The sequence below is a fragment of the Olea europaea genome, chromosome 14, assembly GCF_002742605.1.
Source record: "Olea europaea var. sylvestris chromosome 14, O_europaea_v1, whole genome shotgun sequence".
NCBI lineage: Eukaryota > Viridiplantae > Streptophyta > Magnoliopsida > Lamiales > Oleaceae > Olea > Olea europaea.
Window position 1 is genome coordinate 4392647 of NC_036250.1, and position 15366 is coordinate 4408012.

General features: G+C 34.1%; 3 protein-coding genes across 4 annotated transcripts; 2 read left to right on the forward strand and 1 right to left on the reverse strand.

Annotated features, from left to right (window-relative positions):
* Positions 1-719: 719 nt before the first annotated feature.
* On the forward strand, positions 720-4630 carry LOC111408850 (5'-adenylylsulfate reductase-like 4). 2 transcript variants are annotated; one of them, XM_023038660.1, is made up of 4 exons: positions 720-1121; positions 3043-3230; positions 3309-3433; positions 3674-3782. In XM_023038660.1, the coding sequence occupies exons 1-4, from the start codon at positions 918-920 to the stop codon at positions 3730-3732; spliced, it is 576 nt and encodes a 191-aa protein (XP_022894428.1). In that variant the 5' UTR covers positions 720-917; the 3' UTR covers positions 3733-3782. The 2 variants fall into 2 exon arrangements, with proteins under 2 accessions (XP_022894428.1, XP_022894427.1); XM_023038659.1 differs by lacking the exon at positions 3674-3782 and adding an exon at positions 3908-4630 and having other exon boundaries at positions 725-1121.
* Positions 4631-9261: 4631 nt separating this feature from the next.
* LOC111408852 (14-3-3 protein 7) lies at positions 9262-12874 on the forward strand. Its single transcript, XM_023038663.1, has 7 exons — positions 9262-9476; positions 10330-10636; positions 11127-11214; positions 11414-11523; positions 11873-12021; positions 12342-12376; positions 12684-12874. Exons 1-7 carry the CDS (start codon positions 9410-9412, stop codon positions 12687-12689), a joined length of 762 nt encoding a protein of 253 aa, XP_022894431.1. The 5' UTR covers positions 9262-9409; the 3' UTR covers positions 12690-12874.
* A 184-nt stretch (positions 12875-13058) lies between these two features.
* LOC111408851 (uncharacterized hydrolase YugF-like) lies at positions 13059-14830 on the reverse strand. The gene is made up of 4 exons (XM_023038661.1): positions 13828-14830; positions 13608-13700; positions 13460-13527; positions 13059-13380 (listed from the first exon to the last, which is right to left on the reverse strand). Exons 1-4 carry the CDS (start codon positions 14452-14454, stop codon positions 13227-13229), a joined length of 942 nt encoding a protein of 313 aa, XP_022894429.1. The 5' UTR covers positions 14455-14830; the 3' UTR covers positions 13059-13226.
* Between the last annotated feature and the right edge of the window lie 536 nt (positions 14831-15366).

Consider the following 15366-nt stretch of genomic DNA (forward strand, 5'->3'; position numbering starts at 1 on the left):
CATCAATACTGAGCCCAAAATATCAGAAGGAAGAAAAAGTGAAAATTATACTTACTGCCCTGCAAAATTAAAGAAATAGAATAATACCCTTTTAATTAATTAACACGTTTAATTGCATATTTATTATGTTCCAAAACCTTAAACCTCTGCCCAAACCAATACCCAATTTTAGAAATCCAAATTTATAACGAGCAATGGAAGACGTTTTTTAAAGTTTAGTGGCCAAAGTTCTACGTTTTTTAAGTTCAGTGGCCAAAATTCGATTAACTAAATATTCAGTGAGTAATTAAAAATATTTTTCAAAATTTAGTGGCCAAAATTCGATCATTTCAAAGTTTAACAATGTGACGGGACGCCATGTGTGCATTTTATTAGCCATGTTATCAATTCCGCTAGAGATTTGAGATGAAAATTATGCTAGTGAATAATGTACAATATTTTTCAAAAATTTGAGTGACGAAACTTGATATTTTAAAATTTAATGGGTAATCGAAGACATGGATTTAAGTTTAGTGGCCACCGAATATTTTAAATTTTAGTGAACAATCTAAGATATTGATCTAAATTCAGTGACTATTGGAACAATTAACTCATATTTTTTGCTTTCAAAAAAATTTTCATATGATTTTTTCAAAGATCCTAATTTTAACTTATAAGTTGTCTGAAGAGGAAGGTGTAATCAAACGGCCCGGCCTGCATATAAAAGCCCCTGCTCCTTAAAATGCTAAGGTAAAAATAAATGAAAATAAAAAATCTCAAGGAAGAGAATTGTCTAATCTGAGCTTCTTATGTTAACGTGCGCTGGGCTCCTTCCTCACTTCTTCACATCCTTTTTTCCTGTATAATTTAGGGTTTCTTTTGGCGGATACCCATGTTTTGAATTCGTTAATTAGAAACCCCGTTTATTCAATTACGAAATGGCCATTTTATGGAGAATTCATTATAGTGCTGGGTTGGCTCTTTTTCTTCTTTTGGGGAAGCTAACGTGCGCCGACCTCGTTACGGCTTCATCACCACCAGTTTGCCCCTTAGAATCCTTCAAAGACTCCATCTTGGGGTTCCATGATTCCACCTGTTCAGTCAGTGGGATCCGATCTTTTTATACCGCTGGTGTAATTGAGGTACCCTATTAATTAGTTATTTATACGTTTTCCTATGCAGACTTTTTATTTATTTATTTCTTTTATTATTTTTTGAGCTATTTGTTTTGCTGGATTTTCTCGTCTTGCTTTCAGTTAATTAGAAATTGGGGATTTTTTTTTTATTTTTTTGGTAGATGGATTTTGAATTGTCAGTGGTCTTGACTGGTATGTTTGTGCTGTATGAAACAGTATGATTAACTTTTGTGTTTGTGCTGTATGAAACAGTATGATTTACAATAATTCACGCTTGAATATGTGGTTATAAACATTTAAAAATTAAGATTTATGTTATCCATTTCAGCTTTTATCATAATTTTTATTTTATTATAATTTATGGTATGTACCGACAGCATAGTTTTTGTTGCTTAGACTGGCAGGGAATATATAACATGTCTATTATCCAGAACAAAAAGTTCGAATTTTTTGAAGGTTTTTGGTTAGCTAGAGCTACATACATTGTCCCGGCTTTAGCCTTCACCAGCTACCCCTGTCTACTGCACCTCCATTCTCATGCCAACCTTGTGCCCACGCTGTTCTAACAAGAACTACGGGCCTTTCTTTATCCACCATAGGCTCATTGCTCCTTACAAAACATGGAACTTCTATTGTCTTTGAGAATACCATTGATTTGTATAAATCAACTTATTTACTTAATTAACTTGTATTTCTACTGGTTTAAGAAAGGACTAATCCTTCTAAGACTTATATCTTAGTCATAATATAATTGTGAAACATATTAAAACTTGATATGATAATCTTTAAGTTAAATTATAGCTCTGAACTATGGCATGAGTGTAATAGTGACTGATGCAATGCCACTGAGTTTGTATTAGTGGTGGGTTGCTTCGAAAATAGTTAGGCTAAAGAAAGGGATGGGAAGAAGAGTTCATTGCAAATTTTGTGAAGAAACAAAAGCATTTGACTGTTGACAGCAAGGCTTTAAGGTCTGAAGTGAACTATAATGATGTACAGAGATAGAAAGAAGGGCTGTATTTTGTAATAGAGAGTGAAGTATTTGGAGGTGAAGATAAAGGTTTCAGATGTGTTGCTGAGATGTAGATATAAAATAGGATTAAGAAGAGACGTAGAAAAAGTATGAGCTGATGAGACGTAGAAAAAGTATGAGCTGATCTGAAACTGAGATGAACGCATCATATATCTTCATTCATTTTCTCCATGTGGTGCAGCGCTCGTGTATGGTGTATCAAAATATGAGACTTGGAGACCTAGAGTATTTGTAGGTTAAGCGACCTTGGTCCAAGTTTCAGAACATGAACAGGTCAAATTCTATTGTTCATCTATAGTGTTAACCTAATTGATTACCTGGAAACTAAGTGGCCATTATAAGACTGATTTGTCACCATCTGGACCACATTTCAACTTATATGTAATTACCAAAATACTCCATACTTATTATTAAAAGCACAAGTTAACACAGCAAGCTCTGTCAACACATTATTAACTACCCTTGACAAATTTGTTTGGACCAGAAGGTTTTTTAAATTGATGTAGGATGCCCTATAGTTTTTGTCCTAGGCTTCCAAAGCGTTTGTCTTCTCTAGCTATGCAGTGATTTATGAATAACTAATGAGCTGAACTTACACCATCTGGGGTGTTTCTAGGCCATGGAATGGGATGATTTGAGCTCCCTAAAAGACAAGCTATTTACTATGTCGAGTCCCAAGGGAATCGCACATAAAGATGTACCAACTTGGCATAATTATCAATTTATGGTTTTTGGTTATCAAATGTTCTTCTCCCTTTCATTTTTCTCCATTATGTGATGGTGATGGAGACTACCAATTTTTTTATCTGTATTTGGAAACATGGTTTGCTTGTTGACTGCCTTCTCATCTTGTTTTTGGAGAGTTTTGGTAATGATAATTTTTCGTTGGTGAAGGGGGATGAGGTCACATTGCAGAAGGCACTGCACGTGGTTCACAAAAATACAAATGATTATGTTGCTCTTCTCTTTTATGCATCATGGTGTCCTTTCTCTGGGACATTTAGGCCAAGCTTCTCCGCCTTGTCATCCCTTTTTCCTTCTATTCCTCATTTTGCTATTGAAGAATCAGCTGTTAGGCCAAGGTCTGGACATCAACAATTCTTACTTTATACATATTATGACATTGCTAATTTTTGATTAATATCTTCATATATTTTCAGCATCTTATCAAAGTATGGAGTTCTTGGGTTACCTACTTTGTTTCTCTTGAACTCCACCATGCGCGTGCGGTATCATGGTTCTCGAACCCTTGATTCTCTTATCTCCTTCTATAGCAATGTTACTGGTAAGACTTCTACGTTCTATCACTTATCTTCATATTCTTGAAAAATCAATTAGTGCAATTTGACATAATTTACTTAATTATTTTTCTTGTCTTCTTTACTATTAATCTTTAAGGTTAACGCAACTAGCTCTTCAACGTAAATTGACGATCTTATATTAAATAGGAAATGAAGTTAATGCCTTAGGCAGTTCTTGCTGTAACTAGAAAGTAAACACTGCACAGGTTGCTCTTACTTTGCAGTTATTCCACTTGATGATTTATCCATGGCAATTCATAGCAATATAGATTTAGCTCCTTGAAGTTTTGTGGTTTCCAATTTCCCTGAATAAACTTTCATTCATCTCTCCCACCTGAAAAGTAGTGAAAGGGAAACAGAGAAGGAAGGTCCCCACAAAGAAGCAAGCCATGTTTATTCAGCACATGATTCATTGAAATGTCTTTCATTTTCATTTAAGGAACTATTTCCCTATTCAGGCACGAAGATGGCATCAGTTGATGGAGTGTGTTTGGACAAGATTGGATGCTCTCTATATCAAGAGGAGCACAAAAGTGACAAGGAAATTTGTCCATTTCCTTGGGCTAGATTCCCTGTAAATTTGCTTCAGCAGGAGACGTGTCTGGCCCTGGCCATTCTATTTGTGATTTTGAGATTAGTCTATTTCTTCTTCCCATCTGTGCAAGGATGTACTCAATTATCTTGGAGGAGGTGTGTTGTAAAATTGAGGAGTTTGTGGAAGCATCCCGTGATGTACCTCAACCGAGCAATTCCGTTGTACAATTCCCTAGAAGAGCCTTGCAAGAAAAGCAATTTGCACGAAGGAGCTAAGAACGCCTAAGTATGGGCATCCAAGTCTTTAGCTTCTGTTTCATTTCGTGATGCAAGCTCAAGCCGTGATTTGTCAGTAAGTTCTGCCAACTAACATTGTTTTGTTTCCATTTTGGCTCCCTGGAACATGATAGCAGCTACTTCAACTATATGTATGTAAGGTTACGGCAGCATCACCAAATGTTGGTCAGAGTTTATTCTTTTGGAATTTCTTGCTGCCCATATCTTAAGATTTGGCAAAGAATGCTCTATGAATTGCCATTGTAATAATTAGCTCAATTTCAATGTAATTTAGATTAGAATTTGTTTTGACCATCCGAAAACCGAAAGTAACAGTGGGTTTAAATCTATGTACAGCTCAAGTTCATTCTCGTGTTGTTCTTTATTTTTATTTATTTATTTTTTTCCCTTATTAATGTGTTATATGGTGGTTAATTCCTCATCAATCCCAAAACCGAAAGGTTTGGTCGAAATTGTTCAATTAAAATTTTATTTTTCTCCGATAAAGATTATTGAATTTATTTGATGTACATGTAATTTTATCCAGTATTACGAATCATACGCTATCATAATTATGTAGCAGGCAATTGACAACCACTTCGAACCAATGTGCCAAGTGGGACTTTGCTTTTCAACCAAATCTTGGACAAAAGGTGAAGAAAATGATTATTGATGATTGTTTTGACTCTAATTTATACTTGTTTAAGTTGATTATGTAGTAATATGATCCCAATCCATAATGATGTACCGGAAAAATGCAAAATTTTTGTTACTTGACCAACAATGGGAAAGAATCAATTGAAAACCCTCTTACCTAATTGTAAGTAGTGTAATGTATTCCTCATACTACATAATTCTATCTTTTGTTACCAGTATATGTCTAATATTAATCATATCGAAATAAATTTTCATTTTTTTTTGTTTTGCTAAATGAAAAATCTTTGATAATTCCAATAAAACTAAAGTTTTCCTTATCATTGTCAATGTTTGGTATGGCCAAGTCCAAATAATCCTTCTTCTAATGACCGTATTGATTTGATTTCCATTTTTATCAAAATATTTTTCTCTTTTTTCTTTAAATCACACATTTTTCATTAAAATAATATTACACGTAAATAAAAAAAATTTCTCTATTTTTCTTTCACACATTTATCATCAATCTACTATTTTAAAATTCATTTTTCCAATAAAATGAGTGTCAAACACCCTCTGAATTTTACAACAACCATGGTTGTATTAAAATTGACATTAAAACTTTTCAAAACTAATTGGTATAGTATTAGGATCTTCGTCCTCGATTTCCCAATTGATTTTATCCCGCTAAAAGAGATGATAAATGGTTTGCATGGGAAATGTTATATTTAATGATTTTGCCATATAAATATAAATGATATAATGAACCATCAAACATGCCATTTCAACTTTGAGCCAACCATATATGTTGTTTCTTTCACACCAAAATCACTCTCTTAAATTTAATATTTTAGGGTAAATACGTAAAACATCCATATCTTTGACAGTCGTTGTGCAAAACGTTTTTATCTTTCATTTTTTTGACATTTTCACCATTAATTACGCTTTGATTGCACGATACGTCATTTCATCCAACTTTTCCGTTAAGTGAACAGTGTAGTCAATATTTTATTTTTATTTTTCAAAATGAAAGGGTATTATCGTCTTGATACATTTTTTGCCCTTCTCTCCACAAGGTATAATCAGCAAAAGCCGGTGAGTGCCCTCGAGACATATTCCAGCGGCATAAAGGATAAGAGTGAAGTAGTCTCAACTTTACTGACAGTTGCAATGTGAGGGTTTAATTCCAAGATATGAAATTTGACTCTTTGTGGGTACCAGTGTATGAGCAATCTCTTCTTCCATGGTCTGTTGGGACTCATCTCCCGATTTAATTGATGATTGTTTTGACTCTAATTTATACTTGTTTAAGTTGATTATGTAGTAATATGATCCCAATCCATAATGATGTACCGGAAAAATGCAAAATTTTTGTTACTTGACCAACAATGGGAAAGAATCAATTGAAAACCCTCTTACCTAATTGTAAGTAGTGTAATGTATTCCTCATACTACATAATTCTATCTTTTGTTACCAGCATATGTCTAATATTAATCATATCGAAATAAATTTTCATTTTTTTTTGTTTTGCTAAATGAAAAATCTTTGATAATTCCAATAAAACTAAAGTTTTCCTTATCATTGTCAATGTTTGGTATGGCCAAGTCCAAATAATCCTTCTTCTAATGACCGTATTGATTTGATTTCCATTTTTATCAAAATATTTTTCTCTTTTTTCTTTAAATCACACATTTTTCATTAAAATAATATTACACGTAAATAAAAAAAATTTCTCTATTTTTCTTTCACACATTTATCATCAATCTACTATTTTAAAATTCATTTTTCCAATAAAATGAGTGTCAAACACCCTCTGAATTTTACAACAACCATGGTTGTATTAAAATTGACATTAAAACTTTTCAAAACTAATTGGTATAGTATTAGGATCTTCGTCCTCGATTTCCCAATTGATTTTATCCCGCTAAAAGAGATGATAAATGGTTTGCATGGGAAATGTTATATTTAATGATTTTGCCATATAAATATAAATGATATAATGAACCATCAAACATGCCATTTCAACTTTGAGCCAACCATATATGTTGTTTCTTTCACACCAAAATCACTCTCTTAAATTTAATATTTTAGGGTAAATACGTAAAACATCCATATCTTTGACAGTCGTTGTGCAAAACGTTTTTATCTTTCATTTTTTTGACATTTTCACCATTAATTACGCTTTGATTGCACGATACGTCATTTCATCCAACTTTTCCGTTAAGTGAACAGTGTAGTCAATATTTTATTTTTATTTTTCAAAATGAAAGGGTATTATCGTCTTGATACATTTTTTGCCCTTCTCTCCACAAGGTATAATCAGCAAAAGCCGGTGAGTGCCCCCGAGACATATTCCAACGGCATAAAGAATAAGAGTGAAGTAGTCTCAACTTTACTGACAGTTGCAATGTGAGGGTTTAATTCCAAGATATGAAATTTGACTCTTTGTGGGTATCAGTGTATGGGCAATCTCTTCTTCCATGGTCTGTTGGGACTCATCTCCCGATTTAACTCTCTCACGATGTTCTAAGGGTGGGACCGTGGGAACCTTCAAGATTGGGGTTTAACCCTTTTTTTTTTTTTTTATCAAAAAGCAAAAGCCAGTGAGTTTTGCAGCTGCAGAGTGACAATCTGGTTGGTCTTTATACTTCAAGTGGGACCAGCATTTCTCCTGAATGTTTCAGAAAAGAAATCTTCTTCTAGAGATTGGCGAAGAAGCAAGAGGATTATCAAATGTCACCTTAAAATGTGGAAAATAGAGTTAACTTCTGCTTCAGTAGTAGGCTCTGAGAAAGCGAGCACCCAATTCCTACAACAAGAACTGGGCTCATATCCATCATAAAACACGCAATCTTGAGCATGGTGCAATTGAAAATGGAAGGCGTGAATTGATGAAGTAGCAGCTCCACCATGAACTCTATTTGAAAGTTACGGAAATGGAAGTGGCTTTTGGTCCATTTGATTAATAGAATATCATCGTCTTATAGATGGGGCTCTTGCAGTTGGAAAGTAATAACATTCATTTTACTTCTTATGGTACAAACTTCCCTCAATCAATTTTTGTAGAATAAAATGAAAAAGAACAATTTCTGAAAATAGATACACCTCACCCCAAGAAAACTTCATATGATTTGTAAAAGAAATGAACAAATACACGTTTCATTGTACAAGCAAAATGCCAAAAACCTACCTGTACATCGATTGACAGTAGAAACAAATAATCCGAAAGTAAATCAAACCAAAATAAGCCATATTCTCTTAACAATCAATCCAAATAGAATATTTATAGAAAAATCCAGGTGTTATTGGATCCAGATCTGCTGCTTTTCCTCTATAAACAAAACATGGGGTTCCCCCCTCAACAATCACAAAAAATTATCTTTGCTTGCAGCAACATCAATGCCCACGCACTTATGAAATCCCTTTCCTTTCCTTGTTACAGCGCTCTTGCTGATAATACCCTTTGGAAGAGAAGAAAGGGGTGGAATGTATTAAGACAATAATACCCTTTCATTTTGAAAAAAAAATAAAAATTAATAATTGTTAAATACTTATGGTGCGTTTGATTTCGAGTATGGAGTTTATATGGATAGAAAATAAATTATAGTCAATTCAATTGTCTAGAACTTATTTGTATGGAAATTGTTAAATAAATATGTTTGATTGATTTAGTGTTGACCTAATAAATAATATTTGTCCATTTTTTATTGATGGATAAATGAAAGATAATAGATAGATGAGAGAGAGAAAGAGGGAGTGAATTACTTGAAAAATAAACATCGCCAATCCAAGAGAAAATATTTTCCTTATTTTTTAGAAAAATATGATTACGTGACCAAAAATTGAAAAATATTTTTCATCGAAAAAATTGTCAATCAAACACTCCGAAAATTGGAATTTGGATAGAAAAATGATTTTTTTCATGAAAAATAAAATCAATCAAACACACTAGAAAAAGTTGGATGGAAATGAACGGAGTGACGCTTTGCACAATCAAATGTGTAATTATGCGTGTTGCACAAAACAGTGAAAAGTAAGAACGTTTCATGCTACTTACCCAATATTTTGTTCTTATTTGTAAACTAAAAATTATTGTTTTTGTCTTAATCCAATATATATTCTAAAGATTGAGGACCAATATGCAATATTTCCATAATGCGAATTTGAAAAGTGAGCAACTGTGACTGTGATCCTAGTCATGTGACCGACAGACAGCTTTTTGGTTAAATCTCACATTCTGCCAAACTCCATCCAACGGTTATTCTCTTCTGAACTAAGAATTCAACGGTTCTGATTTCACCGAGTTTGTCTTCGCACAATTCAAGGCAGATTTTAAAGTTTAACCGTCCATCGTGCCCACTAAAAGGGCAAAATAAAAACAGTAACCAAAAGCCGCAAAAACAAAAAGTCTTCATTTTTAGAGAGAAAAAAAAAAGGGTGAAGAAAGGGGGAAGGATCATCTTCATCCTTACCATATAGTCAGACTCATCACTCACACAGAAGGGAAGACAGTGAAATGGAGAAGGAGAGAGAGCAGCTAGTTTACTTGGCTAGGCTTGCAGAGCAAGCTGAGAGATATGATGGTATATATATTGAATAAGGAAAAGAAGAGATCTTCATATTTTGGGTGTATTGTGATATTCTTGTTCTGAAATTAAGTTCTGGGTTTGTTTTTGTTTGTGTTTGTATTATCGGGTTGGTATAATTTTTGTGTTTCGACAAAAAGTTGAGAAGTTTTGGGGCTCTTGTTTACTTGATTGTTTATTTGGTGAATTATTGTGTTTTTTCTTGGATTCTTGATGAATTTTTCTTTGTTTATTGACTGGTAGTAGAGTAATTTGCGATCTACACATTCTTAATTCTGCATGATTATGAGTAACAATTTTCTATTTTTATTTAATTTTCTATTTTTTTTAGTGCAGGTGGAATGCATTGACTATATCTTGTCTTTTTGGTATTGAACTATGTAATTTATTTGAGTTAATTGGATTCTGATTTATTGCTCTTTCAAATTATATCCAATTGACTCTATAAATCTTGTGTGAATATAAAGATACGCTAGATTTTGTGGGTTACAATTGAGTAGTTCATTTCAGTCTTTGGTGACACCGTTAACTATCATCCTCTAGTAGAGGAAGAATAGATCTGCAGGTTTTAAGATGATTTTGACGGAGTGCTGTTGTAGCTTGTTTGGTTCTAAAATTTCCGGGTTTTGTTAAGTTAGAGGTTGAAGGACCGTCCAAAGTGAGGGATTTGGTTTTGCGATGATCGATAAATGCTACTAATTTAATCAATTTAAGACTTTAAGTAGTTGCTTGAATGCTTCCGTAAATCCATAGTTAAATCTTTGTACTTTGTGATTATTTGGAACTTGACATATATAGGAGTCCTGTGTCCCCTGATGTCTACGTCTTTTCCCAAATTTTGTTTTTGCAGAAATGGTTGAAGCAATGAAAAATGTTGCAAAATTGGATGTAGAACTGACTGTTGAGGAGAGGAATTTGGTGTCAGTCGGTTATAAGAATGTCATTGGGGCAAGAAGGGCGTCATGGCGGATTCTGTCTTCTATTGAGCAAAAAGAGGAGAGCAAGGGGCACGAACAGAATGTAAAGAGGATAAAGAGTTACAGACAGAGGGTTGAAGATGAGCTCACTAAGATATGCAATGACATATTATCAGTAATTGACGAGCACCTCCTTCCATCTTCCTCAACTGGAGAGTCGACTGTTTTCTATCACAAGATGTGAGTTCTTTTTATTATCAAATTTCTCTCTCTCTCTTTCTATATGCATATAATGTTTGAAAGGTATTTGTTCTCCTAACGACATGATATGTTTGTCAAAATTATGATGTTTGGTGGGGCTATATGAGTTAAACACCATGCTTTCTCATTCTTCTTTCCATGTGATTATCTGTGAACGGCTTATTTTGTGGCTGTGTCTTTGCTGCGTAAAATAAACTATTTTATAAGAGAGGAATTATATATGGCATCATCTTCTTCCACACATTTCATTAATATTTGACTTGTTGCTTACATCAATAGACTTTAAATTGCTTTTAATGCGATTTTTTCTAGTTTTAATCAAATTTATATTTTTTGTTGGTCACTTTTACCATATTTAACTTGCAGCATAAATTGCAAACTTTTATTTTTACTTTTTAAATTTGAGTCTGTGTCCAGAAAGGGAGATCACCAGCATCATTTAATTATATTCAATTAAATTTTCCTCTAGGAAGGGAGACTATTATCGTTATTTAGGTGAGTTCAAAACAGGAGATGATCGCAAAGAAGCAGCTGACCAGTCACTCAAGGCATATGAGGTTTTTTTTCTTTTATCGAGTTGTAACTTCCTTTGCTATAGCTCTTCTTCTGTCTTGCACATTTTGTGTCGTCTCTCATGTTTATGTTCTTCTTAACATTAAGCCAAAATCTGATGGTTGGAATTTATAGAAGTGTTATCTTTCTTGTCCATTTATGACGAACCCTAAAATTTTCTGAAATTGATCTTCTATATTGCAGGCTGCCACCAGCGCTGCATCCACAGATCTTCCCCCTACTCATCCCATCAGACTTGGTCTGGCTCTAAACTTTTCTGTCTTCTACTATGAGATCTTGAATTCGCCTGAGAGGTTTGTTAAATCTCTCTCTCTCTCTCTATTAAAAATGGACATGCATATACTTTTCTGCTCATGTACATAATAAGAAACTTTGTGTTACATTTGACACATCAATCAACTTCAGAGGAACCAAACTTTCAGAAATTTTCGCCACCTAAGATTGAAGTTTAATGCTATTTTTGTGTCATGTAAATTATAGTGTATGTTTGGTAAATAGTATTAGAAACGACAGAATAGTATAAGTCTCAAGCTTTTAGCTACATCGTATTCGTCTTATTGATGTCCAATATTATACAGTCCTTCATATCAAACATGCTAATGATTGTGTTATTCTTTATTGGGAATTATCATGCTGTGATAGGGCTTGCCATCTTGCCAAACAAGCTTTTGACGAAGCAATTGCGGAACTTGATAGCCTCAATGAAGAATCCTACAAAGACAGCACTCTCATCATGCAACTTCTTAGAGATAATCTTACATTATGGACATCAGATCTTCCAGAAGAGGGAGGTACGTTGCGGTTCACTTTCTTCTCAGTCAATTTTCAATCTTTTTCTCCATTCCCCAAATGGTTCCCAGAAATAAATGTTAAATTATGTTGGAAATTCCCATGTTTTTGAATTTGTCTAGGTTCCTGAATAAATTGAAAAATACTTGGAAAAGTTTCGATTTTACTCTGGCTATTTAATAAATAAACTTTAGATAAAAGACCCATGCAAGGCTTGAGTCTCTAATATAGATGGGAGCAATTACTTCTTCTACAATTTACCACTTCTTTTTTACTGAATGGAAAATTGAACTGATAAGAATTCATAACTTTCGTTTGGCAGGTGAGCAATCCAAGGGAGATGATGCTCAAGGGGAGGTAAGATTTTACGACTGTAATTCTGTTCTTCCCCCAGTTTATAACAAAAGTTACTCGTTTCACAATAAATTATGAATCCTATGTTTTGACTAATAAGATGCACCATGACTCAATAATATGGATCAAACCATCTATTGTGTCAAGTATTTGAGTGTTGAAATTTTCGACTTCCTTTTCAAGATAGCAGCTTTTACTAAAAGTAAAGTTTACTAGCTGTTACTTCAGCCATTAGAATTTTTTTCCTAATAATTTAAATTCGAGTTTCCATTGCATAATATCACTTGCTTCTGTTACTGGAACTTTGCAGAGCTAGCTGGTGATGTAACGCGAAATGATTGACGTGCTAGCATGCAAAAATTGCTGTTATTTTAAATGAAATACATGTTCTGTATTATTTATTTTCTTGTTGAAGAACATCTTGAACTGTCATTGTCTTTCCATTTTGAATGAAAACAGATTAATGTTGAAATCTTAATCCCTCCTCCCCTCTTCATTTTCCTTTGCTCTTTCTGTTGACCGATGACCTTTTGTTTTTCTTATTATTGTGAATCTATTGAATTAACAATGTATTGGATAAGACAGTTAGTTAATGAATGAGCAACCTTAATATTTCAAACATAATTTGTTAGAAAATTGTCGGTTTTATTTGGAAAGTATGCAGCAACAACAGAAATACTGAAAATGAGGAGAAAAAAAATATATTCATCTTGGCTTTACATAAATATTAATAATACAATTATGAAAAAAAATTACATTCTACAACATTCCCTGCTGCGGGCGGGGCACGATTTGGGAGGCAAGAAAAATGTTTTTAATATCAGGGTTTAGAAAATCAACTGGTTCTGGTAAATCATTTGTGGTTTTGGTGATTTGCGGTTGGATTCATAGGTTTTGAATTTAGTAGGAAATTTTTCAAATGCTTATGGCATTCCTTGGCTTTCTCATGAATGAAAGCATGGCCTGTGTTCTTGATCACTACTAGCTCTGCATTTTCTCCCAAATGCCTGCAACCAAATTTAGAAACAGAGTTAATGAAGCCACTTTTAAGTGAACTTAGAATCTGTTGAATCCAACTAAATTTACCTTTTCAATCTGTAAGCAAGTTCTAAAGGAAAAATCCGATCTTGATCTCCCCAGATTACTAGTGTTGGCTGCAATTATGAACACAATTTTTCATCATCTTCTTGATAATATGGCGATACTTGAACCTTCATATATAGATAAAATGTACCTGAGTGATCTTTGGAAGGTCTGAAAGTTTTCTGTCTTTCGGAATTGCACGGAGCAACTCTTTCTTCTCCTCAACATATTGCATACACATTTCCTAATTTGAGACGACAAGAACCAAGTTAGTTAAAAATGGCTACCAAAAACTATTAATTCGAGGCTGATTTGATAAGAAAAAGATGAAAAAACTGAATATTCAAGAAAATGACGAATAGGGTACTTACGTCAATGAAGTCGTTAAGCAAACAAGAGGGTATTCCCTTAGGCGGCTTCACAAAAGTTAAAGCAACCAATTCCCTCATTTTCTCCGCCGTCTGCGGCAGCAGGATTTTGGCGGCGTCCTCCACGTCCGCCACCGGAAACAACCCCATCTTCAAATCATTCTCCTCCAAGCACACCCCAGCACACATTACCACCACCTTCTCCACACAATCTTTAAACTGCGCAGCCATACTGTACGCCACAAACCCACCATAACTCAACCCCACCACAATCATCTTCTTCCCTACAGAGTTGGCATCCATAACTCGCTTAACACACTGAGCCTGGAACGACTCGGTCCTTTCCGTCCGAGTCGTGAATGATTCTCCGAAGAATACCAGGTCCGGGACGTAGACGTTGAAGTGAGGTGCCAGGAACCGGACCGTGTCGTACCATTGCCACAGAGCGTTGGCCCCGAACCCGTGTATCAGCACCAGATCCTGTCGGGTCGGTTTTGGGAACTTGGGCACCCAGCAGTGCATTACAGTACCATCACCCAGGTCAGTGAGAGTCGATCGGAGGCCCAAACTGCTGAATCCGGATCTGAGGCACCAGTTTCTTGATGCAGTTAAGCTGAAACATTTAGACATAACTAACGCTAACACTAACGCTAACGCTAACACCGATTCTTTACAGTTTTACACAATTACAGACACCAGAAAGAGAGGTCCCAAATCGAAATTAAACTGTTTAAAGATTGGCTTTTGTTTCTTGTTTGTATGGCAGGGATGGGTCACATGAGGTGTCATTCTTAAATAGAATAATAATTCTGACACGTTAGAATCATGGTGCGTTTTCTTTATTGACCTCAACTTTTTGTTCATATTCAATTACTATTTATTTTCTTTACTTTGAATCGACATATGAGGAAGTTCTTATTGACTACAAATAGTACAACTTGGCTTGCTTCTGGATATTGTTTGAATCTTCTCTTTGCGAAGATAGATTATTCAGAATAAAAGAAAATGAAAAATAGAAACCAAATTAGGAAATGGGAACTAAATGAAGAAGAATCAAAGCAGGTTATTTATGGTGACCTATGTAGTGATGGAATATGATTTTCTGGAAAGGTCGAAGCCACAAATTGTGTGGGTTTTTCATGACACGTGTCATCCATTTTTGGGTGTGCGGGAATTCATCCTCAATTAGTTGAATAGTATTCCTTTACGGCTTTACTCTTTATAATCCCCATATTTATAAAAAAACAATTATATTTTACATTGCTCTAAGCATTATTATTGGATAATTTTTTTTTATCACGCTTATATCATTTACTTTTCATTGCATTCTAATCATCTACCTTTTATTAATTATAACAATTGTCATTAATGACGATTTTCGTTCAAAAACTCTATTAACGTGGTTTAGATAATGGGGAAAAAATCTTTAATCGCTCTTTTGTATTAATATTTTTTCTTTATTAAGTAATACAAAGGACAAATAAGTTTTTATGCAAACTTGACATAATATTTGCATGAATCATCAAAGGCATGATATTCTAA

What these genes read in the sequence shown, in the direction of transcription:
- LOC111408851 (XM_023038661.1), bottom strand. Translation starts at nt 14,454, where the DNA reads ATGTCTAAATGTTTCAGCTTAACTGCATCAAGAAACTGGTGCCTCAGA. An exon ending in TGCTTAACGACTTCATTGAC is followed by an intron (nt 13,701 to 13,827) that starts GTAAGTACCCTA and finishes GTCTCAAATTAG; the next exon opens with GAAATGTGTATGCAATATGT. An exon ending in CTTGCTTACAGATTGAAAAG is followed by an intron (nt 13,381 to 13,459) that starts GTAAATTTAGTT and finishes ATTTGGTTGCAG; the next exon opens with GCATTTGGGAGAAAATGCAG.
- LOC111408852 (XM_023038663.1), top strand. Translation starts at nt 9,410, where the DNA reads ATGGAGAAGGAGAGAGAGCAGCTAGTTTACTTGGCTAGGCTTGCAGAG. An exon ending in GCAAGCTGAGAGATATGATG is followed by an intron (nt 9,477 to 10,329) that starts GTATATATATTG and finishes TTGTTTTTGCAG; the next exon opens with AAATGGTTGAAGCAATGAAA. An exon ending in AGTCACTCAAGGCATATGAG is followed by an intron (nt 11,215 to 11,413) that starts GTTTTTTTTCTT and finishes TCTATATTGCAG; the next exon opens with GCTGCCACCAGCGCTGCATC.
- LOC111408850 (XM_023038659.1), top strand. Translation starts at nt 918, where the DNA reads ATGGCCATTTTATGGAGAATTCATTATAGTGCTGGGTTGGCTCTTTTT. An exon ending in ATACCGCTGGTGTAATTGAG is followed by an intron (nt 1,122 to 3,042) that starts GTACCCTATTAA and finishes TCGTTGGTGAAG; the next exon opens with GGGGATGAGGTCACATTGCA. An exon ending in CTTCTATAGCAATGTTACTG is followed by an intron (nt 3,434 to 3,907) that starts GTAAGACTTCTA and finishes TTCCCTATTCAG; the next exon opens with GCACGAAGATGGCATCAGTT.